Below are 22,850 nucleotides of genomic sequence, written 5' to 3'. Positions count from 1 at the left end.
GTTGATAAGAGAATCCCAACAGACCTTGCCGGGCATTTCACTGTATTATATACTTCTTGTTGTTTCCTGCTATTTCTGAGTTAATTGCAAGTTCTCTGATAATTTATTTGGAAACTATAAGTGTAAGAAAAAAAAATCATGCTTACATTGCACTGTGTCTTCAGGGCTGGGAGCTAAGATTTATGTATGTAATAGAAACAGCAAATGTTTTCTCCATTCTAATAAACTTACCCCAATTCTATTTTAAATAAGATACCATTTCTGTGGGCTTAGGGTTTTTTGTTGTTGTTTCTTTTCACTGAATAGAAACAATTTGAAATTGCTGAGAATTGCTAATATTAATTCTGATTCTCAGTTGTGGTTGAACTGTAGAAGGGACACTGAACTTCTGGTTTACATTTTGTTTTCTAGCTGGTAGCTGGGAGCGTTGTGATGGCATTTGAGGAAGTGTGTCCAGATAGAATTGATCTGATTCACAAGAACTACCGAAAGCTCTGTAACTTGTTGGTTGACGTGGAAGAGTGGGGTCAAGTTGTTATAATCCACATGTTAACTCGATATGCACGTACGCAGTTTGCAAGCCCATGGAAGGTAAGTGTTTGACTTTTTAAATTACTATTGTGTGCTTACATTCTGAATTATTTCCATTGTTGGATATACTTAGTCCTTTAAGATGCAGTTTTATGCAGACTTAATAAAAAAAAAAAAAAAAAAGCCTAAGTTTTAGCCCTCTAAGGCTTTGCTAATGCAAGGCATCCACCCTTCTTCAGACTATAAGAATTCTAATTCCAGGCTATAACCTGTTATGATTTACCCTGGGCACGTCCCATGGGCAGCAGAGAGAGTGCTTTTTTGTGGTTCTGTGAGCGACATGGCTCTTTGCTCTAAGAGATTTTTTGTGAGTCAAAGCTAGAAAGGTTTGCTGTTCTGTCCTGAAACTGGGTAGAATCTACTTTCTTTGTAGATATGAATACCCAGTATCATAGCATAGTGAACATTATGTTGCTTGTCAAGGCTTTGTTAATGTGCTGAGGGACTGTGTGGAGGCTTGAGTATATGTTTTTGAGCTGTGCAATGTAAAAAATGTTTTGGTATTTTCATTTATTTTATGTAAATTTGAGTTTACTCTTACTTAAAGTTTATAAAGAGGGATCTTCAAAATAGAACTTAACAACAAAAAAATAGCTCAAGAAATTGATGCTATTAATATTGGTTTCAATTGGGATTTAACTCTGAATAACAATTTAAATTAAAAGACAGAATACTTTCTGGAAAGAACTGTATAAAATGGCTCCACAACTCCAGTTGTTTGCCTTTATTACAGGCTTGGGGATGTTACTACTGTTAAGTTTTGCCATTTAATTCATGCTTAAATTCGTACATATTCATTGGTACATATGTTGTTTTATAGCAGTAGTTGGAGATGGACTTTGTACAATTGCATAAAAGGACATTTGGGGTACCTACTTGTAATAAATATAAGGTGATCTCAGAATCTTAGAGAAACTTTTGTCACTTTATTATTTTTTTTTATTCCTTTGTATTTCTTTAGACTGAAGTAGTTCTGCTATAGCTCAGCTAATGTGTCTTAACGCTTTTGTTCAGGCGTTATTATTTTGGGGCTGATGATTGTGGTTCATAATTACCATATTAACAAATTTTTAAAGGTTTCTTTTTTCAGCACTGGAATACAGAATGGCACCAGCTATCACTGAGTTCTTTCAAATTCTGTCCTTTAATACCCTTTGCCTGGGAATCAGACTGAAATGCATTGACATTCTGTGTTAATATATGTATACTTTATTATGTGGAAATAATTATAAGGAGATGTATTTGGACAAACAGCTAATTTCAGCCTGATTTAGTTTGTAATTATATTCACTTCTTAAATAAGCAGGAGTCATAATGATTAGAAAACTAGAAACAAAGTAAAAATGCCTGAAGCAGAATCATATTTTTTCACTACCAGTTGGTTCTGGAACACCCTTTTTCCTTTCAGATGAAGATTAGAATGTTTGTAAGAGCACATCTTTCCAGAAAATGGCTTACAATGAGGAAAGAATTTTTGGATACTGAGTCACTTAAGTAATATGTTTTCCTAATGTCCTTGAGGCAGAGTGTTTATTACATGTTGCCTGTTGAAAGAAAGTAACTTGCATTCTTCTCTCTGACCTTTAGAAAGAATCAAAATTGGTAATTTGCTCTGCCTAATGCTATAATTTCACAATTGGTTTAAGTCAGTTTTAGTCTGTGATTGGACAAAGGAAGTGTCCTGTTGGATGTCTTGATGGGATTAGGTTTCTTTAAGACTAGTGTATTTTTTTTACTGAAAGTGGATGGATGATAATTGTGACTGTGGCTTCTGCTCTAGGAATGTGAAAGGTTTGTGTAACAATACTGCCTGTGTCAACCTAAAATTGGTCATCAGTGATATAGTATTAATAACACTTCGTTTCCACTTTCATGAGGTTCAGTGCAAAATTTAGTTTGTCTACCTACTTGGCAATTAAATTAGCAGAATTTTTTTCTGGGGCTAGTTGAAAAGCATGCCTTTGTCAATAGGTTCTTAAATGAACTCATCATACAACAGGGCATCTTGTGCAGTAGAAGAGATTTTTAATTTAGTTTATTTGCATCATTATGGATCACTATTTAGGCTGTTTATATGTAAATGTATGATTTGAGGAACAATTAAGTGTTGACAAAGTAGATTGCAGTCATATCAATTGCAGTGCATTTTCCATAATTTTTCTAACTGACATCTTTGATGATAAATAGTGGATGCCAAGTCAAAGCCGATTATACAGTGCACTAGGAATTCATGGCGCTGTCAGGGAGAAGACCGATTGACTTTAAATTTACATATTAATGAGAAGATTTGTTAAGAGGGTGCTTGACTATAGAAAATAACAGCATATTTATAGGGCACGACACTTTATAAATAAAGCTGATGCAGGAAAATGGAAATTAAACCTATCAGATTAATAAATTCAAGGCTGCTAAAATGCATATTTGCATTTTTATTCACTAAAATTTACCTTACTTTTTGAGAAATGGATGCTGCTTTTGTTCAAGTTGAGCTTATTCCCAACAAGTAATGGTGTAATGTTTTGAACTGATTTCTTGTGCATTTAGAAACTTAAAAAAAATTAGAATGCGTACCAGCTATGGAGAAAAATCCTTTTTTGAGCAATATGTTTAAAATTGTTGCAAAACTTTAATTGAATTACCCATTAACCAAAAATACTAAGTTATATACCCCTGTCTTTGCTTCTCTGAAGGGTAGATTTTTTTAAAATTCTGATCGTAAATACCGTGAGGAAGAATGTCCTTGGTTTACCCTGTTTGTCTTGATGTACGTAGAGGGTGTTTTTGAAGCAGTTACACGTGAATTGCAGTTTCAGAATAACCTTTTTTCCATTATGAACTGTATCCAGCTTTGACCTGTATTAACTGCAATGAGAGCAAGACACTCATTTGGGAGTGAAAAAAAACCTGCTCGGGACTAACTGGGAAGAACAATTTCACCGGTATTCTGGGAAGTGACATATTTGATGGCAGATAACACTGCAATGCATCCCAGCTTAAATGTTTTGTCCTGCTCTTGTCAGAGGAGTTTTTGGGACTGGTCAGTTATTTGCAAACAGCTCCTGAACCATTACAGCTTGCAGCCTAAGACGTGAAGGTGTTTAAAATAGAGTTGCTGTTGGTTTCCATGGATGCATTGAGTTGTAGTCTGGCAGTTCAGGAGCTGATTTTCAAGCTGTTCAGCCATTGCTGTTTCTGCAAGGAGATGAGGATCACAGGAGGTAGTAGTGACTGCTTCATCTGTTCTGGTATATAGGTCCACCACCAAACATTGGTGCTGTCTCGAGGGTGTCTCCTAAAAACAGCTGACTTGGGCAGAAGTTTTGATGGTCATTGTAGAGAGCAAAATGGAGCTGGGAGCTGTAGTTTTGCAAAAAACCCAATGACTCTCGGGGCTGCTCAGCTTCCTTTCAGACAATTGCAGGTTACAGAAATAAATTCTCTTGGTGTTCAATTAAGATTGGAAAAAAATACTGAGTTCAAATTGATTGTGTGCTTCAGTCATAACAAAGTTATTTGTAAATAAGTACTTATGAGAAGCATGTCTCAAGCTTACACTTTTAGGATTAATTACTGAAGTATTGCTCAATTTGAAGTCCTCAGAGTTTGACATAACTGATGGGGGGAGAGGCAGAAATTAAGCCTGAAGAAAATTATCTAAAATAACAAGGACTTTTAGGAGAAAAATAGCAAGTCTTTGGATGACCAAACTTCATGAATCACAGAAAGCAGCCTGGGTATTGAGGAACTGCAGGAAGAAACACATGGAAAATATTTACTTTGGTTGCTAGCTCTGACAAAATATTGAGGTCCCTTCTGACCTCAGCTGTTCTGTGATCTTTAGTCTTTTGTTAAATGCTTTAAAATGTTTCCCGATATTGTAGTGTTTTCTTGGTATCTTACAGTTATGAATTCTTAGTGTATTCCATAGAGGTCATGGTTATGTGTGATGGAATCCAGTACCTAATGGCTACTTAAGACAGTTCAGCAATGTCTAATAGTGCTCTAACTCTAAATATTTATTTTTGTTCCCTGTGTTGGGGTGTGCATTGAGTGAACTGTAATTGTAAATGATAAAGCTTCAAGCACAGCATATAGGGAATACTGTCTATCCTTAACTATTGTAGAACTTGTTAACTCTGTAACCGGTATTCTGGATCAGTTCTGCTCGTTTATTGCAGGAAAGCGTAAGATAACCTCTAAATCCTTTACTGAGAGGCTGAGAACAGAAGAAGGGAAAGGTGTATTCGGGTTGATAGCCTCCTGTTGACTAGGTGAATTACCTAAATAAAGTGATAAAAATGAAGTAAGCTGAAGTACTTTAAAAATATTCTGTATGTAAATCATTCATTTAATGATTAATCAGCCTGAATACACCTTTCCCTTCTCAGCCTGCCTGTAGAGGATTTAGAAGTTTTATTATTCTCTCCTGCAATAAGAAAATGAGTAAGGAGGCATAGATAGTTGGACACATTTAAGAAATATTGAGAATAGTATTCAGTCTTTTAGGATAAAATTACTCAAGATATGTTATGTATTAGAACATTGTAGACCTCACTGAAGTTTCATTGTAGATATTTGTGCTGTGTGATTCCACCAGATTGGTAGTTTTGCTGATTTGCCACCTCGACCCCACAAAAAAATTATAAGGCCAGAGAAGATTTTCTTCCCCAGAGGTCAAAAGCAGTCATTTCATTTTCAGCTTCCATTAAGCTGTCCTCTTCAGATGTAAGTGTGAAACCATATAGATCATTAGATTTCCTTGAGCCTGATTTGGCTGATAAGATCAAAAGATTAAATTTAGGAAAACTAGTGTACAGTGAAGATATAGGTTATACTACTTATTTCTTCCATTCTTAGTATACCCGTCAGAATCCTCAGTCTGAATTGGAGAATTCTGGATTCAGTTACTGTTTCCCTTTTTGTCACAGTGCAATACTCTCTGACCAGGTTCTTTTATACATGAGACGGGGTTAATGTTTAATAGTGAATTCACTTGTTTGAAGATATTTGGTGAAGCATTTGGGGTATAAAATTTTACTGTAATACCAGTTTTATTTTTCCCTACCAGGTGTACTACTTAATAAGATGAGAATAATTTAAAGCATAAATTTATAACAAAAAATGGCCTGAAACTGATTGAGGAAAGTTGATTACTTGAAATTCTAAACAAAACTTTCTGGTCGTTATGGATATAATCTGAGACTATTATCATGATCACTGTATAATAGTTTCTTCTGTTACTGAAAGGAAGCATTATTGTCTCTCTACCTTCCCCCCATCTTCTCAGTTCCTTCCCTGGTGTTAGGGGTAGTGTTTCTGAGGCAATCTGGATAAAGGAATTGATCCAACGGAAGAATAAGTGAAAGGACAGGGAGGGTTACATTTCATCCACATGAATTTCCTGATTTGGTTAGCTTTGTGCCTGCCAGCCACTTACTGCTGGCAAAACAGAAGTACAGTCAGTAGGTTAAAACACCATTTATCTTTTCAGCAGAGTGTATTGCCATGGCTTCCATTAGTCCCATGACAGTCTTGCAGTGGAATAGCAGCAGTGGGTAGAATCTGCGTAGGCAAGTTCTCTAGGACATCTGGATTACTCACATAAGGAAAGCATCCCCTGCTTTTCCCATATATTTGACCAGAAAAGTTTCTATGTACTCCATCCAATGCTGTTGTCTTACCTTCTTGATGCAGTATGAAGGGTTTTTTTTATTCTTTATATATAGGATGAGAGGCATTCTAGCCATCTGTTGCAAATAAGTTGTTAAAATTGCTTTTATCTTTGTCTAGATCATTGACTTACAGAGATGAAAATTAACTGGGGGGAAACACTGAACTATTTTTATAGAAATCTAACTATCAACTGTCTATCTGCTAATTATTTCTAATTTACCTATCAGATGTACCAGACCCCCATCAGCCCATGAGCTACCAAAGTTTCTAGCTTTCATTTTGGCAATTGCAAAGATGTTTAATCATAGAAAATTGTGTGAGCAATAAGAAGTGCATGCCAAACTGTTAACAAATTCTGGTCTGGGCATTTATCTGTGGGATATTATTCTCTGCCTAGTAATTGTTTAGCCTTTTCATTGTTATACCAGGATTTTTCTCTCGATAATTAGAAGAATTGCAAAGTAAACTTCCTTAGCTCCTTTGCAAAAGTAAACCTTTGTTTAATTTTTGCTCTGTTTCAAGAAGGCCTATGTGTGGTCAGACCTCTGCTCTGAGGAAGCTTTAACCTCCTGAGTCTGGGCCTGTATGCTTGTTCTTTTTGTAATATCAGGTAGAATTCTTGATTCATTATGGCGTACCTTTAAAGGACCATAGGGAAGAGTAAATACAAAAAATTTCAACTTTTCTTGGATTGTCCATTTGTTTGACAGTGTATCCACAAGTTTGCTTGAGTTCACGGTTGGAAAAATACCAGACAAGAAGACTGGGGTTAACTGAAGCCTGAATGGTAGCAACATTTGCTTTTTCCATCATGGCTTGTACCATCAGAATAAATACACCACCAGTTGTTTGTGTGAGAATATCACTGAAGCAAATCAACAGATGTTTTAAGATGCTTTCAGCTCCTTTGCCTACTTATGCATTAGGATGAAGGAAGAAATCCTGCAATACAGGATTTAATGTCCATTGATTGTGTTTAGGTTAGAAGGGCAGACTTTCTGGAAAGGACAGCAGACTCATCTTTCTAGCAGACTACTAATCTGAGTACACGTACAATTACATTCTTTTAAGTTTTCAAGTCATTTTGTATCATGAAAACTTAAGGCTGCTAACATCTAGAGCTAGGGCCAAATATTGTTTAAATGTTGGATAAACATTTTATTAACAGTAAACAATTCTAAAACTACATAAACAAAAATTAAAAATGAAGTTATCAGTGTGTTTGCGTGTTTGGGAAACAGGGAAGATCCCTTTGTTCTCTTTGACTTTACTTTTAAAATAGTCTCCATTTTTTCCAGAGATAAAAGAGTTTGGTTGTTTCAATCTTATTGTTGTTTCTAGTGTATGTTAGGAACACTAGAAAGAAGGGCACTGTGAACCATTACAGCTCTGTACACACTGAAGATCTGTGAGGTCCCTGTTCCTCCATACCTTGTTTACAATTCATGACAGGTGGCGACTACTAGTCTAGAGCATGTAGGACCCTTCTTTCGGTTGCACCCCCAAAATAACTAACAATTACTTGTTTTTTGTCATGGTTCACTTGCTGTGCAACCCTGTGGAAGGATAGTTTTCCTCGGCAGCTGTTTTATAAGTGCTTGCTCTCTTGATGGGATGGTTTAATACTGCCTCTTCAGATACTTAAACTGAGATTAAACCTTAACCATCATAAAAAGCCTAAAAACTGCTCAAGCATTTAACCAAACTTCTAAATACAAGTTCCAAATTCCACTTTAATTTTTGGACTTGAGGGGAAAAAAAAAGGGGGAACTTTTAGCCAGAAGCAGATGGCGTCTTTTCCCTTTAAATTATCCCTTCTCCTTTGCTCCTTCTCCACTTTATTTTTGCAATGTTTGTTATATCCCTTTATGTTTTTCATTGTATTTTCTGTTCTTCCTCGCTTTTTTCCTATTCTTTGCTTTGGCAGTGTCTTTGCACTCTCATTATCACAACTTTTCCACACACTGTGGAAATGAGGGTGTGTTTGTGGTAAGAGAAAACTATTCTATGCCTCACTTCCATTTTGAGGAGAATGGAACTGTTTTGAATAAGTGAAAGTGATCTAAAATTCATAATTGATTGTTTTAATTGTAGCTGCAAGTATTGTGCGGTTTTGTTACAACAATAATTGGGAATTTGGAGATTGTTGCAGAATGTTGTTAGTTTCTGCAGCATATTTAACTCTTAGCCCTTATTTTGAGACAGCAGTCCTAGACTTACTTGCTGCTTCCTACAGAAATGAGAATGAGCTTTTGAACACTTCTTGAGTTTTCACATTAGTTCAGTATGAAGTTACTTAGCACAGATGTTCCTGTAATTGTGATATATTGGGAAAAATTTAATGTTCAGTGGTCCTCAAACCCATACTTCCACCTGTGCGATGCTCTTGTCTCACAGTGGTAGTATAAAACTTCTATGAGTACAGGCTTTCTGAAGAACATTTTGGGATTTTTTTTTAGGGTTTTTCACTACATTTTTTATTTCAGTTTCTGTTCAAAACTAGGTTCAAAACTAAGCAAGTTTTTAAAAGCTACTGTAAGACTGGATTGAAGAGTTTTTGAAAAGTCTCTCATGTTACAAATGAGTTTACGTACTCATACTATATGGGAAAATCGTTGCTTTTCTTTTTAAGGGTGAAATAAACACATACATCCACGCTAGGATTATAGAGGGTATTGTATAAATGAGAATATTCAGGGATATAATCTTAGAGTACATATATGAGAGGAAAAGATGTAGTAAACTACAAATGAGGCTTGATTTTATTTATAATGTAATTTTATATATGCTGAAAGTTAAGCTAAGTCCAATGTTGTGACTGAAAATGCTTTAATATTAAATTAATGCTACGGTCTGATTCTCAAGCTTGAGTAGGTGTCTTAGTACCTTTATGTAACTTAACTATCAAGCTTGCTGTATTTACAAATTGCAAGGTTTTTATATAGAAAGCTTTTTTGAATTGCGTATAAAATCTACCAAACCTAGTAGAATTTTATTGTGGGTTCCTTAGGCACATTAAAATTTAGCTTTTCTAAAGAAATATGAAAATGTTTTGCTCGGTCCAAAGGCTGTTGATATCACAAGGTAAGCTGACTTGGAAGACGAATCCTTTTACAGAATAATGTTTCAAAGTTTCCCTAGGATAGCTGTTTACAGGGATGTTACAACATCATAGTCAGTAAACTGCTAAGAATACTAAGAAGATACTGGATGATTTTGTGCAATGGCTTTCTTGTTTGTTGGACCTGAACTGAGACTAAAGCTAGTGTTTTAATGCCTAAGTATAGATACTGTTAATAATCCCACCTAGTTTGAATCTTTGTTTCTTGCAGCTTCAAACGATTGTAACGTGCTGATGCATTCCTTTCTTACTGGTAATCCATAATTGTCATGAGACCACCTGGGTTTGAATGATACTGAACTCCAAATACTTTAAGTCGTGGAACTGTGCAACTGATCTTTAGACCACAAGACCATTGCCACAGTCTTGAGCCCTTATGAAATACAACTCTAGAAGTTTTGTTCCTCTCTTCCCTCAACTGTTGAACCTCTTTGAAACAACCTGGTGATAAAAGAAAATTCAAAACCTTTTTAATGAAGGATTGATTGAACTCAAAAACACCTCAGAACTTCTGTGTCCCAATGAGGTGAAATCTGTGGGAAAACAATTATTCCTGAATGCAGTACCTCTTGTGTGAAAATGCACTGGTTTTAGTCAATACCCTGAAAAAAGGAAAGAGTGTCCACTTACATGAATACGGTGAATGCAGAGAAGAAGGGAGGAGTCTTCTTCTTTGAAAACTTCTTATCCCATTCTTTTCCCACATTTTTAGATTATGATTCTCAACTTGCTCTTTTTGTGTCTTTTGGCTTTTTATATTAATAGATGATTGAGACTATTGGCCATTGAATTATAGAAAGTCTGTTAAGAAATTTCAATGGCGCTCACTTTATAAACCCTTTTTCATGTTGTATCATTTTCTGGCAGATGTTTGCATTTGAAAAATAGATTGGTTTTCAATATCATGTGATGACTGTTGGCCGAATATGAAGGTTATAGAGTGAGGGTTAGAATCAGAAAATATGATTCAGTGTGACCCAAATATTTCTTCAGTTTGTCACAATTACCACTTCCATTAATACTCACTTCAATTTCTATTAGCTGGAAGTGTGTTTATTTCTTTAGATAAATAAACTTTAAAAACGACGAATATAATTGTGTTCAAGGAACCATGAAATCTCATTTGACCAGAACATGATAGCTTTTATCTAAAACTTAAAACTAAAGCACCAGTTTCCATTGTAATTTATTGGAATTATATAATATCTTTTATATAACTGTATTAATATGTTACATTCTCAGTCTAATTCCAGCAGACTCATTTCAATAGAGCTGTAATCTGAAAAATGATCCTTGAAAGAGGGCAGTATAGGAGTCCAAGTCTGTTTCAGTGACTTCAGATCTGCATAGTTCATAGAATCATGGAACGATTTGGGTTGGAAGGGACCTTAAAGATAGAATCATAGAATTGCTTAGATTGGAAGGGACCTTTGACATCATCTAGTCCAGCCATCAACCTGACCCTGACAAAAAACATCACTAAACCATACCTCTAAGCACTATGATCATCTAGTTGCAATCCCCTGCCATGGGCAGGGACACCTCCCACTAGACCAGCTTACTCAAAGCCCCATCCAGCCTGGACTTGAACACTTACAGGAATGGGGCACCCATAAGTTCTCTGGGCAACCTGTTCCAGTGCCTCACCACTCTCACAGCTGCTATAAGGTCTTCCTGGAGCCGTCTCTTCTCCATGCTAGTTCTACAAACAGCCTACAAATCCAAACAAAACCTCAGGTTTTCTTTCTGATCTCTCTATCCCAATGGTAATTAAGAGACTGTTGTTATGATGGAAGTAAAAATTACAATATTCAAACATATCAGAGGAATATACTGATGATCCTGCAATCTTTATTGATTCTTCATTCCATTGTGGCTCACTTAACTGAAAGTATGTGCGTACTTCTTGATTTGTGTAGGAGCAACACATCTGGTGCCTGCTGGAGTGATAGAATGCGATGTTTGGTAGTGTGATAATTTTGTGTGACTGTTTTATATAAATGATACAGGCTATATATTATTATTCATATATCACGCTATCTAATCATTGTGTTCTGTATATGCTGGCTTTTGGACTGAAAGTGTTCAGTCTATTTTGACTTAATTTAGAAGGGAACATATGCCTTCTGGTCCTCTGACTGCACATTTCTTGAGGAAGCCTCCTTACAAATTCTTGCCTGGTAGAATACAGGTCATGTCCCAGACCACTGCTTCATTACCAGAATCTCTTTTATAGTCTTTGTGTGGTAGAAAGGAGAAATTAAGTTTCTAAAATTCTTGTTCATTTTTAAGTAACTCTGTTTCTGAAAGTTGTAAATGCATCATGTCTGAGACCAGACAGAACATGCTGGTCCAGTCTGGTGACAGCAAAGTCGCCTTCTGATTTCTGTCCATTCAGGAATAGCTGCAGTTTATAACCATTTCTCTAACATGCATCCTGGTACTGTGATCTGGTTTGTTTCTCACCTGTATTGTAATCCTCAGCCCATTCCTTTCCAATGACTCTGCACACGAAAGCATCAGCAGGAGTTTGTTAGGTGCTGGAAGCTCGTTTTCCTTCGATGTAACAATGAAAGATTCAATAGCTATTTTTACAGAGGAAAAGAGTACGATGATTGCTTCATTAACTTTGTCTTACAGAAGGGGAAGTATCTGAAGCTTTTAACCTTTGGAGAAACCACGATATGATTCATTTATCTGAGGGCCTGTTGTTGTTCTAAATGACAGAAGATGCCTGTCCTAGTATTCAGTTGTTATGGATCTCCTGTAGGCTCAATACCTTCAGGATCTGCCAGACCTATGCAGGTATTTCGTACTTGAGGGAGTATAAAATGGCACTAGATACTTAGGCACTTGAAATAATCCCCTACTTTCACATGGCCATCAGGGCATCTCTTCAGATCATTACTAGGTCCTGTTAGTCCATTCACAATACCACAAGTCTTTATCATGCAACTAGTTATAATAGCAGCCTGCCTAAGAAAGGCTGATTATACTTTGATGGCTGGTTAGTACTTGAAAGCAAGCCGTTATTTATGGAGTATGTGATCTGGTCCCTTTATTCTGTAACTCTTCAACTCTGTTTGGCTTAATAGGACAAAAGTTATAACTTGGTCTCCTTCAGTTAATACATAAAGATCTCTGTGGCAAACTTGGCTTTGTGCCTTCTATGGCCTTTCTTCAGCAAGGCTGCAGATTATGTCAGTTACACTTTCATTTCTGAAATACTTTTCCCATGTGAGGTTGTGCCTTTTTTTAGACTGCTGGTAATTCTTCATGTCAAGCTTTACCTATACTGACATACCTGTACCTTATTCGAGGACTTCCTGTTGTGGAGAGAACAGATACTTCTGCCAGCATGTGGCTGTGTGATTGGCTGAGGTCTGCTCATCTGTCAGAAACTTGTCACAGCTCATCTCCTTGGCTTTTTGAGCAGTCTTGACGATAATTTTTGGGTTGCTCTGATAGACCAAAGATAGGTCTGTTCTGGTGTTCTGAAACTCATCTGGGTGAAGCGCGTGGAACGATTTATGTAGGCATCTTCACACGCATCAACATTTCAGATCTATCTTGGATATATTATTAATTCTTTAAGTGGGAAACTGTTATACCATTTCCCTTTTCCAAGGATACTGTTCATGAAATGTCAAGTGAACTGCTGGTCTTGGTTGGCTAAGGTGCTTTTGGTATTGCAGTCAGATTCACCAGCTGGTGAATAGTCCAAAAACTCTTCTTACCTTCAAAACTTAGTTTATCCAGAACTCTTTTGAGAGCAGTTCTTAAAAATATTAGAAAGGGCTATGGAAGATAGCTAAAATCTTATCTGTCAAGGTTTCTGCTGCAGGAACCAAAGAAAGCTGTGAGTGTATTTCCTTATGAATCTGAGGAGAGTTAACTGCAGTCTGTATCTTTAAAATCAATTAAGGCCGGTAGAGTGGGCAAATAGTATATGTTCATACTTCAGATTTCAGTGAAGTTTTACTTTAATTCTGAGTTTGTGGATGTGTGAATCTCTGTTTGGAGGTAATTCTAACGTTCACATAATGTGCTTTACCGTAAATGGAAGGCACATTCTCAACTTTAATGTCATATTAAATGTAATTTCAAGCAAGATCTCAGTTAAATGTTAGTTCATTTACTTAGTGACTTAAAAACAGGCTAATGGAACTTGTTATCTGGCAGTTTCTTCATTTAAGCTGTTAATGCTTTATGAAGATGTCCCTAAACTGTATGTCTGGAATAACATAAAAAAGAATTACAGATGTTCTTTTACACTAAAATACTCACTTCTCTATTGGATTGAATAAATCGCAGAAGACGGGGAATGCAGAGAGTCCATTTGCAATTCCTAGCTTGGAATGTTAGTGGTTTCTCTGTTTTTAATCACTTCATTCTCCCTGGGTTCTGAACTTTTTAGTGATTTCACAATTTAGAAAAGCTATTAACTGCACAATTAAATCATGTGCTACTACAAACTGTTAAGTGTACTTAATGCAGTTTAACTAAAGACTGCTACTGAAAGGAAATGTCTCGGTTTTGTCCTTCTCCCTTTGCTATCTACTGCTTTCAAAAATTCAGCAGTTCTAGTGATCCTATGATCACAAAGTGAGTCAGATCATTTTGCTTATCCTGATGAAAATAAAACGTGCTTTCAAAAAAACAAATGAACAAACTAACAACAAACTTCTAACGGCATAGGTAGTCTTCAATCAACTGTGAAACTGCATCTAAAGTAATTGAAAGAACAAGAGAGAGCATGGGACTATTTCAATATACTCCCTGAACTCTCATGCTGTCTCTCCCCTTTCAAAAAGGATCAGAGTGTTGGGATTTTTTCTGATATACCTGCTAATATGTAATAGTTATTATCAGTTTGAACTCTAATTGGAAATCTGTCAAAGTAATATTTGAGTGCTACCAAATATCTGGCATTTCTTCAAGGACGTATGAAGAAGCATCTCTCACAGCTTATGTAGGTGCAATATAGATACTGAGGACTGGAGAATAAGTGTGCAGGAAATTATCTGTGGAAGCTGACAGTTGTTGATTCAACATTAATAGTTAAAGCAGGAAGACTTTCATCTCCAAGTGCAAGAGTCTTGTTTTCAGTCATAGAATCATAGAATCATAGGCTTGGAAAGGACCTCTGGAGATCATCTAGTCCAGCCCCCATGCCAGAGCAGGGTCACCTAGAGCAGGTTGCACAGGAACACGTACAGGCGGGTTTTGAATGTCTCCAGAGACGGAGACTCCACCATCTCTCTGGGCAGCCTGTGCCAGTGCTCTGCCACCCCCAAAGTAAAGATGTTCCTCCTCATGTTTAGATGGAACATCCTATGCTCAAGTTTGTGCCCATTACCTCTTGTCCTATTGCTGGGCACCACTGAAAAGAGCCTGGCACCATGCTCCTGACACCCACCCTTTGTTTTCACTCCTGTGTTGGCAGTAAAAATATTAGAGCGTTAGCAGTACTGCTTTCTCCATTATAGCCTATTCATACTTTCTTTCCTGGTTGGAGTCCAAGATGTAGACCTAGTATAAGGGGCATGCTGTTCTGGCTGCTATAAGAGTAGCTGGACGCCACTAGCACTGTTGCTGAGCATGGAGACTCTTGCTTAGATCTCTGCACAAGGCTTTCCTGCTTTGCTATGATACCGAGAGGTTTCAGTTATGCTTGCCATCTTGAAGCAAGCTCTGTGCTGCTTCAGAGGGGAATTAATAGTTGTCCCCAGTCTCTTCCTTTTGTACAAGCTTCAATACTTGCAATACAAAGTTTAGCTGGGGCCAGAGCACAATTCAGCTAGGTCTCTAAGACGAGGTTTGTGGTTGGTGGTCTGAATTCTTGGCTGTAGTTTATTGCACCTTGGTCAGCTTGAAGGGTTCAGTTTCAGGTTTTCTGCCTTCACCCTGAACTATTTAACAGAATACTGGTACTATGTGTTATCAAGAAATAAGGCTTGTCTGTGATAGCAGGAGTTATAAAAGTAACTTGGTGTGCATGCCAAAACAGACCTGGTTACTCAGGTAAATGTAGACTTACAAAAAAGTCTGAAGAGACAGATGAAATATTGAAAAAACAGATGAAATATTCTGTTGGGATATAGCTGGGAGAAGTCTCATGATTGCTGCCCTTGTTCTTGTGAGGGACTTCAACATACCAGATGTCTGCTGGAAATCCCATACAGTGGAGACCAGACAGTCTAGGAGGTTCTTGGAGTGTGTGGATGATATTTTCCTGGCACAGCTGGTGAGGGAGGGAGTGTCGTGGTTTAGCCTCAGACGGCAACAAAGAACCACGTGCCGCTCGCTCGGGCCTTCCTAATACAGGAAGAATCGGAAGAAAAGGCAAGACTCTTGGGTTGAGACAAAGGCAGTTCAACAGAACAGCAAAGGGAACAGGCAAACAACAACAATAACACGGACAGGGGAATATACGAACACGATTACGGAACCGCCGCTCCCCGCCGCTCACCGACCGGACCCGGGACGCCCCAGCCCGCTCCCAGCGGCGACTTCCTGCCCCCTCCCCCGGCAGCTCAGGGTGGGCGTGGCTCACATGGCATGGAATACCAGGAAAAATTAACCCTATCCCCGCTGGAACCAGGACATTATCCACCCCTTATTCCATACCATCTATGCCATGCCCAGATCTTACAGGTTCCAATGAATTGCCACCACTTTCCCCTGTCATATATATACACATATATATTCATGCAGATATAATGCCCTTAGTTTATGGGCCATCCCTCCAGAGTGTCTGTGGAGTTCTTTTAATCCATGGCTTTGGCCTCCATCTGTTAGAACAGTCTCTCAGGGCAGGTGAGATGCTGGGTGGTGCTGGTCTGTTGCATGCTGTATTTTTCGGAGCTTGTGACTGGTGCACCTGGTGTGGCTCATGCACACAGTCCGTGGGCTGAAGATGTAGATCTTGAGGAAGTTGCTGGGCGCCAGCTGCTGAGATCAGTTCTTATCCCATCACCCCTGTGCCTTACTCGTAGTACAACTGATAGCAATTATAACAATTAGGACATACAGTGACAGTGTTACTTAGTAATTAACAACATACAACTTGATTCATTGACTATTCTTACCCAAAATGAGATCCCCATGAGGTACACATCGGACTTCCCCATCCTTTTGCATCACCCACCAAGTGCACCCAGGTCCTTGGGCAAAAGCAATCCCACGGATGGGTTTGCCTTTGCCCAAGGCAGGACTAACCCAGACTGTCTTCCCTAGCATGTTCTTCATGTGCACTACGGGGACTTTATCCCCTTCTACGGTACGTGGAAGTTTTGATTGGGCAGGGCCAGCCCAATTGTTAGATCCCCTGGTGTTAACTAGCCAGGTAGCTTTCGCTAGATGTGTATCCCAGTGTTTTAAAGTCCCACCACCCATTGCTCTCAGTGTAGTTTTTAACAATCCATTGTATCGTTCTATCTTCCCAGAGGCTGGTGCATGATAGGGGATGTGATACACCCACTCGATACCATGCTCTTTGGCCCAGGTGTCTATGAGGCTGTTTCGGAAATGAGTCCTGTTGTCTGACTCAATTCTCTCTGGGGTGCCATGTCGCCACAGGACTTGCTTTTCAAGGCCCAGGATAGTGTTCCGGGCAGTGGCATGGGGCACAGGGTATGTTTCCAGCCATCCAGTGGTTGCTTCCACCATTGTGAGCACATAGCGCTTGCCTTGACGGGTTTGTGGCAGTGTGATATAATCAATCTGCCAGGCCTCCCCGTATTTATATTTCAGCCATCGCCCTCCATACCAAAGAGGCTTCAAACGCTTGGCTTGTTTGATCGCAGCGCATGTCTCACATTCATGGATGACCTGTGCAATAGTGTCCATGGTCAAGTCCACCCCTCGGTCACGAGCCCATCTATATGTCGCATCTCTCCCTTGATGGCCTGAGGAGTCATGGGCCCACCGAGCTATGAATAGTTCACCCTTATGTTGCCAGTCCAGATCCACCTGAGCCACTTCAATCCTAGCAGCCCGATCCACCTGCTGGTTGTTCTGATGTTCCTCCGTGGCCCGATTCTTCGGTACGTGGGCATCTACATGGCGTACTTTCACAACCAGATTCTCTATCCGGGCAGCAATATCTTGCCATAGGTCAGCAGCCCAGATGGGCTTGCCTCTGCGCTGCCAGTTGCCCTGCTTCCACTGCTGTAACCACCCCCACAGAGCATTTGCCACCATCCATGAGTCAGTGTAGAGATAAAGTACTGGCCATTTTTCTCGCTCAGCAATGTCCAAAGCCAGCTGAATGGCTTTCACCTCTGCAAACTGGCTCGATTCACCCTGTCCCTCACTGGCTTCTACAACCTGTCGTGTAGGACTCCACACAGCAGCGTTCCACTTTCGATGCTTTCCCACAATACGGCAGGACCCATCAGTGAACAGGGCATATTTCTTCTCATTTTCTGGCAGTTTATTATATGGTGGGGCCTCTTCTGCACGCGTCACCTCCTCCTCTGGTGACATTCCGAAATCCTTGCCTTCTGGCCAGTCCATGATCACTTGCAGAATTGCTGGGCGACTGGGGTTTCCCATTCGAGTTCGCTGCGTGATCAGTGCAATCCACTTACTCCATGTAGCATCAGTTGCATGATGTGTGGTGGGGACCCTTTCTTTGAACATCCAACCCAGCACCGGCAGTCGAGGTGCTAAGAGGAGCTGTGCTTCTGTGGCAACTACTTCCGAAGCAGCTTGAACCCCTTCATACGCTGCCAATATCTCTTTTTCTGTTGGAGTGTAGCGGGCTTCGGATCCTCTGTATCCCTGACTCCAAAACCCTAGGGGTCGACCTCGAGTCTCCCCTGGTGCTTTCTGCCAGAGGCTCCAGGTAGGGCCGTTCTCCCCGGCTGCGGTGTAGAGCACATTTTTAACATCTTGTCCTGCCCGGACTGGCCCCAGGGACACTGCATGGACTATTTCCTGTTTGATTTGTTCAAAAGCTTGTCGTTGCTCAGGACCCCATTTAAAATCATTCTTCTTCCGGGTTACTTGATAAAGAGGGCTTGCAATTTGACTGTAATCTGGGATATGCATTCTCCAAAACCCCACAATGCCTAAGAAAGCTTGTGTTTCCTTTTTACTAGTTGGTGGAGACATAGCTGCTATTTTGTTGATCACATCCATTGGAATCTGACGGCGTCCATCTTGCCATTTTATTCCTAAAAACTGGATCTCCTGCGCAGGTCCCTTGACCTTACTTCGTTTTATGGCAAAACCAGCGTTCAGAAGGATTTGGACTATTTTACTCCCTTTCTCAAAAACTTCTTCTGCTGTGTTTCCCCATACAATGATGTCATCAATGTACTGCAGATGTTCTGGAGCTTCACCCTGTTCCAGTGCAGTCTGGATCAGTCCATGGCAAATGGTGGGGCTGTGTTTCCACCCCTGGGGCAGTCGATTCCAGGTGTATTGGACGCCCCTCCAAGTGAAAGCAAACTGTGGCCTGCACTCTGCTGCCAAAGGGATTGAGAAGAATGCATTCGCTATATCAATCGTGGCATACCACTTGGCTGCCTTGGACTCCAGTTCATACTGCAGTTCTAGCATGTCCGGCACGGCAGCACTCAGCGGTGGCGTGACTTCATTCAGACCACGATAGTCTACAGTTAGCCTCCACTCTCCATTAGATTTTCGCACCGGCCATATAGGACTGTTAAAGGGTGAGCGAGTCTTGCTGATCACTCCTTGAACCTCTAGTTGACGAATCAGCTCATGGATGGGAATCAGAGAGTCTCGGTTAGTGCGATATTGCCGCCGATGCACCGTTGTGGTAGCAATCAGCACCTGTTGTTCTTCGACCCTCAACAACCCCACAACAGAAGAATCCTCCGAGTGACCAGGCAAGGTAGACAACTGTTTAACTTCCTCTGTCTCCAAGGCAGCTATGCCAAAGGCCCAGCGGTACCCTTTTGGGTCCTTAAAATACCCTCTCCTGAGGTAATCTATGCCAAGGATGCATGGAGCCTCTGGGCCAGTCACACTGGGATGCTTTTGCCACTCATTCCCAGTTAGGCTCACTTCTGCCTCCAGTACAGTCAACTCTTGGGATCCCCCTGTGACCCCAGAAATACAAATGGGTTCTGCCCCTCTATAGCTTGATGGTATTAAAGTACACTGCGCACCCGTGTCCACTACAGCCTTATACTCCTGTGGGTCTGATGTGCCAGGCCATCGAATCCACACCGTCCAATAAACCCGGTTGTCCCTTTCCTCCACCTGGCTGGAGGCAGGGCCCCCCTAATACTGGTCATAGTATCCATTACTCACTTCTTGCATAAATGACTTGGAAGTTCCTTCAAGAGGATCAGAAGCAAGATCAGGCCTTCTGCTCTGTCTGGGGAACGGCCCACTGGAAACTGGGGCAGCACTTTTCCTGGAGGGATCCCCTTTTGTGGTTGTCCTTCCTTGCAACTCCTGTACCCGTGTCCGCAGGATCGAAGTAGGTTGTCCATCCCACTTCCTCATGTCCTCTCCGTGGTCACGCAGGTAGAACCACAGGGTGCCTCGTGGTGTGTACCCTCTGTACTCTCTCTCTTGAGTGGGGAAATGCCTGCTTCTAATAGCTGAGATGCTGGCCCGTGCAGGTGGGGAGTAGGAGATATTCTCTTCAAGTTGCTGGACCTTCCGCGACAGTTTCTCCACAGCTGAGACAAAGGGGGAAGAGAGACTTTCTTCATATCGCTGGAGCCGGCCAGCCACCTCATCCACCGTTGGTCCCTCTTCACCTTTCCATTCCATTACTGCCAGGGAGTTGGCATATGATGATGGTGCGCTCCGTACAAACTTCCGCCACATGGGCCTTGTGCATTGCACCTCATCAGGGTCTGTGGGTAAGTCTGCATTGTCCAAGTCATAATAAATCATCTCCCGCACGGCTAATTCTCTCAGGTACTGGATACCTCTTTCCATGGTAGTCCACTTGCTTGGCTGACATACAACATCTTCACTGAAGGGGTACCTCTCCCTCACGCCTGACAGGAGTCGTTTCCAGAGGCTGAGGGCTTGGGTCTTCTTCCCAATTGCCTTGTCAATGCCGCCTTCCCTAGACAGGGATCCCAGCTGCCTGGCCTCCCTACCCTCTAATTCCAGGCTACTGGCCCCGTTATCCCAGCACCAGAGCAGCCAGGTGACAATGTGCTCGCCTGAAAGTCGGCTAAAATCTTTTCGCATATCCCGCAGCTCACTCAAGGATAGGGATCGAGTAATTATCTCTGGTTCTGCCTCTTCCTCCTGCTCTCGTAATGACCCTGGTTCATCATCATCTCTTACTAAGCGAACTGATTTCTTCGTGTACTTCTTCTTCTGTATGGGGGCAACTGATACCGGCACGGGTTGGTTCCCTGGTTCAGTGGCAGTGGCTGCCGCAGGGGCTGCAGTAGCCGCAGTGTCCGCCGCAGGGGCTGCAGTAGCCGCAGTGTCCGCCGCAGGGGCTGCAGTAGCCGCAGTGTCCGCCGCAGGGGCTGCAGTAGCCGCAGTGTCCGCCGCAGGGGCTGCAGTAGCCGCAGTGTCCGCCGCAGGGGCTGCAGTAGCCGCAGTGTCTGCCGGTCTGGTTTCCATCTCTTCCGCCTGAGGGTGCTACATAATTCTGAGCAGTGCCTGGTAGATACTGGCCAGGGCCCAGCACAGCGCGGTGAGTTGTGCCTCTCTAGAATAGCCACAGCATTTTCCCTTCAAATATTCTACCACTTTATCAGGGTCCTGTAATTGTTCAGGGGTGAAGTCCCAGACCATTGGAGGTGAGAAGTTCTCTAGGTACCTGCCCATGTTCTCCCACATGCCATGCCACCCCTGACTATCCAGCCTCGGAGCAGATCTCCGGGTGGCAGTCTTAAATAGCTGTTTAACCTTAAACAGGACGTGGAACACATTCAGCAGACATAACAATAGGACCAGGCTGGTTTGAGTATCCCAAGGATATTCAAAATTCTCAAAAGCTGTCATACCTGACCCGAAGGAGAAAAGGGAGGCAAAAGAGCTGGGGAAAGTGTCCCCCCCCGTTTCCCCCACAGACTGGGTGTAATTATTAATAAATTCTGAGAGACGGTGCCCAATGTATGGACAGGACAGCAAAACCACATAAACACCCCAGAATACCTGTCTGAACAGTGATATTATCATATCATAAACAGATATCGCACAGGACAGCAGAATGATAACCCTCACCCCTCTTCCAGACACGGTAAACAGCATTGCAGGGAGTACATAAGCCATATAGGAATTTATATAACACAGCCATGAGAACAATCCAAGCAACATGATGACCAGTGACTATTTACCTAATAAAATAAATGCATACAAAGAAATTCGTTTTTCCACGTTCTAGTTGGATTCTGTCGTTATCTCAACCCTTCGAGCCCCACGTTGGGCGCCAAAAAGGACTGTCGTGGTTTAGCCTCAGACGGCAACAAAGAACCACGTGCCGCTCGCTCGGGCCTTCCTAATACAGGAAGAATCGGAAGAAAAGGCAAGACTCTTGGGTTGAGACAAAGGCAGTTTAACAGAACAGCAAAGGGAACAGGCAAACAACAACAATAACACGGACAGGGGAATATACGGACACGATTACGGAACCGCCGCTCCCCGCCGCTCACCGACCGGACCCGGGACGCCCCAGCCCGCTCCCAGCGGCGACTTCCTGCCCCCTCCCCCGGCAGCTCAGGGTGGGCGTGGCTCACATGGCATGGAATACCAGGAAAAATTAACCCTATCCCCGCCGGAACCAGGACAGGGAGCCAGCTAGAGAAGGAACCCCACTGGACCTGCTGTTTATGGACAGAGAAGGACTGGTGGGTGATGTGATGGTTGGAGGCTGTCTTGGGCACAGTAAGCATGAAATGATGAAGTTTTCAATACTTGGAGAAGTAAAGAGGGGGGTCAGCAGGACTTCCAAAGTCCAAGTTCCAACAGACTTTGGCCTGTTTAGTGGTCTGGTTGTCAGAGTCCCTTGGGACACAGTCCTGAAGGGTGCATATGAGTCCAGGAAGACTGGACATTCTTCAAGAAGGAAATCTTAAATGTGTAGGAGTAGCCTGTCCCCATGTGCTTGAAAGAAGAGCCAGTGGGGAAGACGACCGGCCTGGCTGAATAGAGAGCTTTGTCTGGAACTCAGGAAAAAAAGGAGTGCTTAAGACCTTTGGAAGAAGGGGCAGGCAACTCAGGAGGACTACAAGGTGATCATGAGGTTATGCATGGAGAAAACTAGAAGGATTAAAGCCCAACTAGAACTTAATTTGGGTACTGCAGTAAAAGGCAATAAAAAATGCTTCTATAAATACGTTGGCAACAAAAGGAGGGCTAAGGAGAATCTCTGTCCTTTATTGGATATGGGGTGAAACATAGTGACAAAGACTGAGCAAAAGGCTGAGGTACTTAATGCCTTCTTTGCCTCAGTCTTTAATAGTAAGACCTGTTGTTCTTGGGGTACCCAGCCACTTGAGCTGTA

At 41.4% G+C, this 22,850-nt stretch overlaps 1 protein-coding gene across 3 annotated transcripts in view; it reads left to right on the top strand.

Annotated features, from left to right (window-relative positions):
- Window positions 1-22,850, top strand: part of AP3B1 (adaptor related protein complex 3 subunit beta 1) — a 178,508-nt gene that overhangs the window by 47,395 nt on the left and 108,263 nt on the right. For all 3 annotated transcript variants that reach the window (XR_010069040.1, XM_063319823.1, XM_063319824.1), the window contains one exon: window positions 412-591. Coding sequence is in view for 2 of the 3 variants with exons in the window: in XM_063319823.1 (XP_063175893.1) it covers window positions 412-591 (180 nt within the window). In the remaining variant the exon portion in view is untranslated. The remainder of the gene's footprint in view (window positions 1-411; window positions 592-22,850) is intronic.

The sequence above is a fragment of the Chroicocephalus ridibundus genome, chromosome Z, assembly GCF_963924245.1.
Source record: "Chroicocephalus ridibundus chromosome Z, bChrRid1.1, whole genome shotgun sequence".
Classification (NCBI taxonomy): Eukaryota; Metazoa; Chordata; class Aves; order Charadriiformes; family Laridae; genus Chroicocephalus; species Chroicocephalus ridibundus.
Note: the sequence above shows the minus strand (reverse complement) of the source record. Positions and strands in the feature narration are given on the sequence as shown.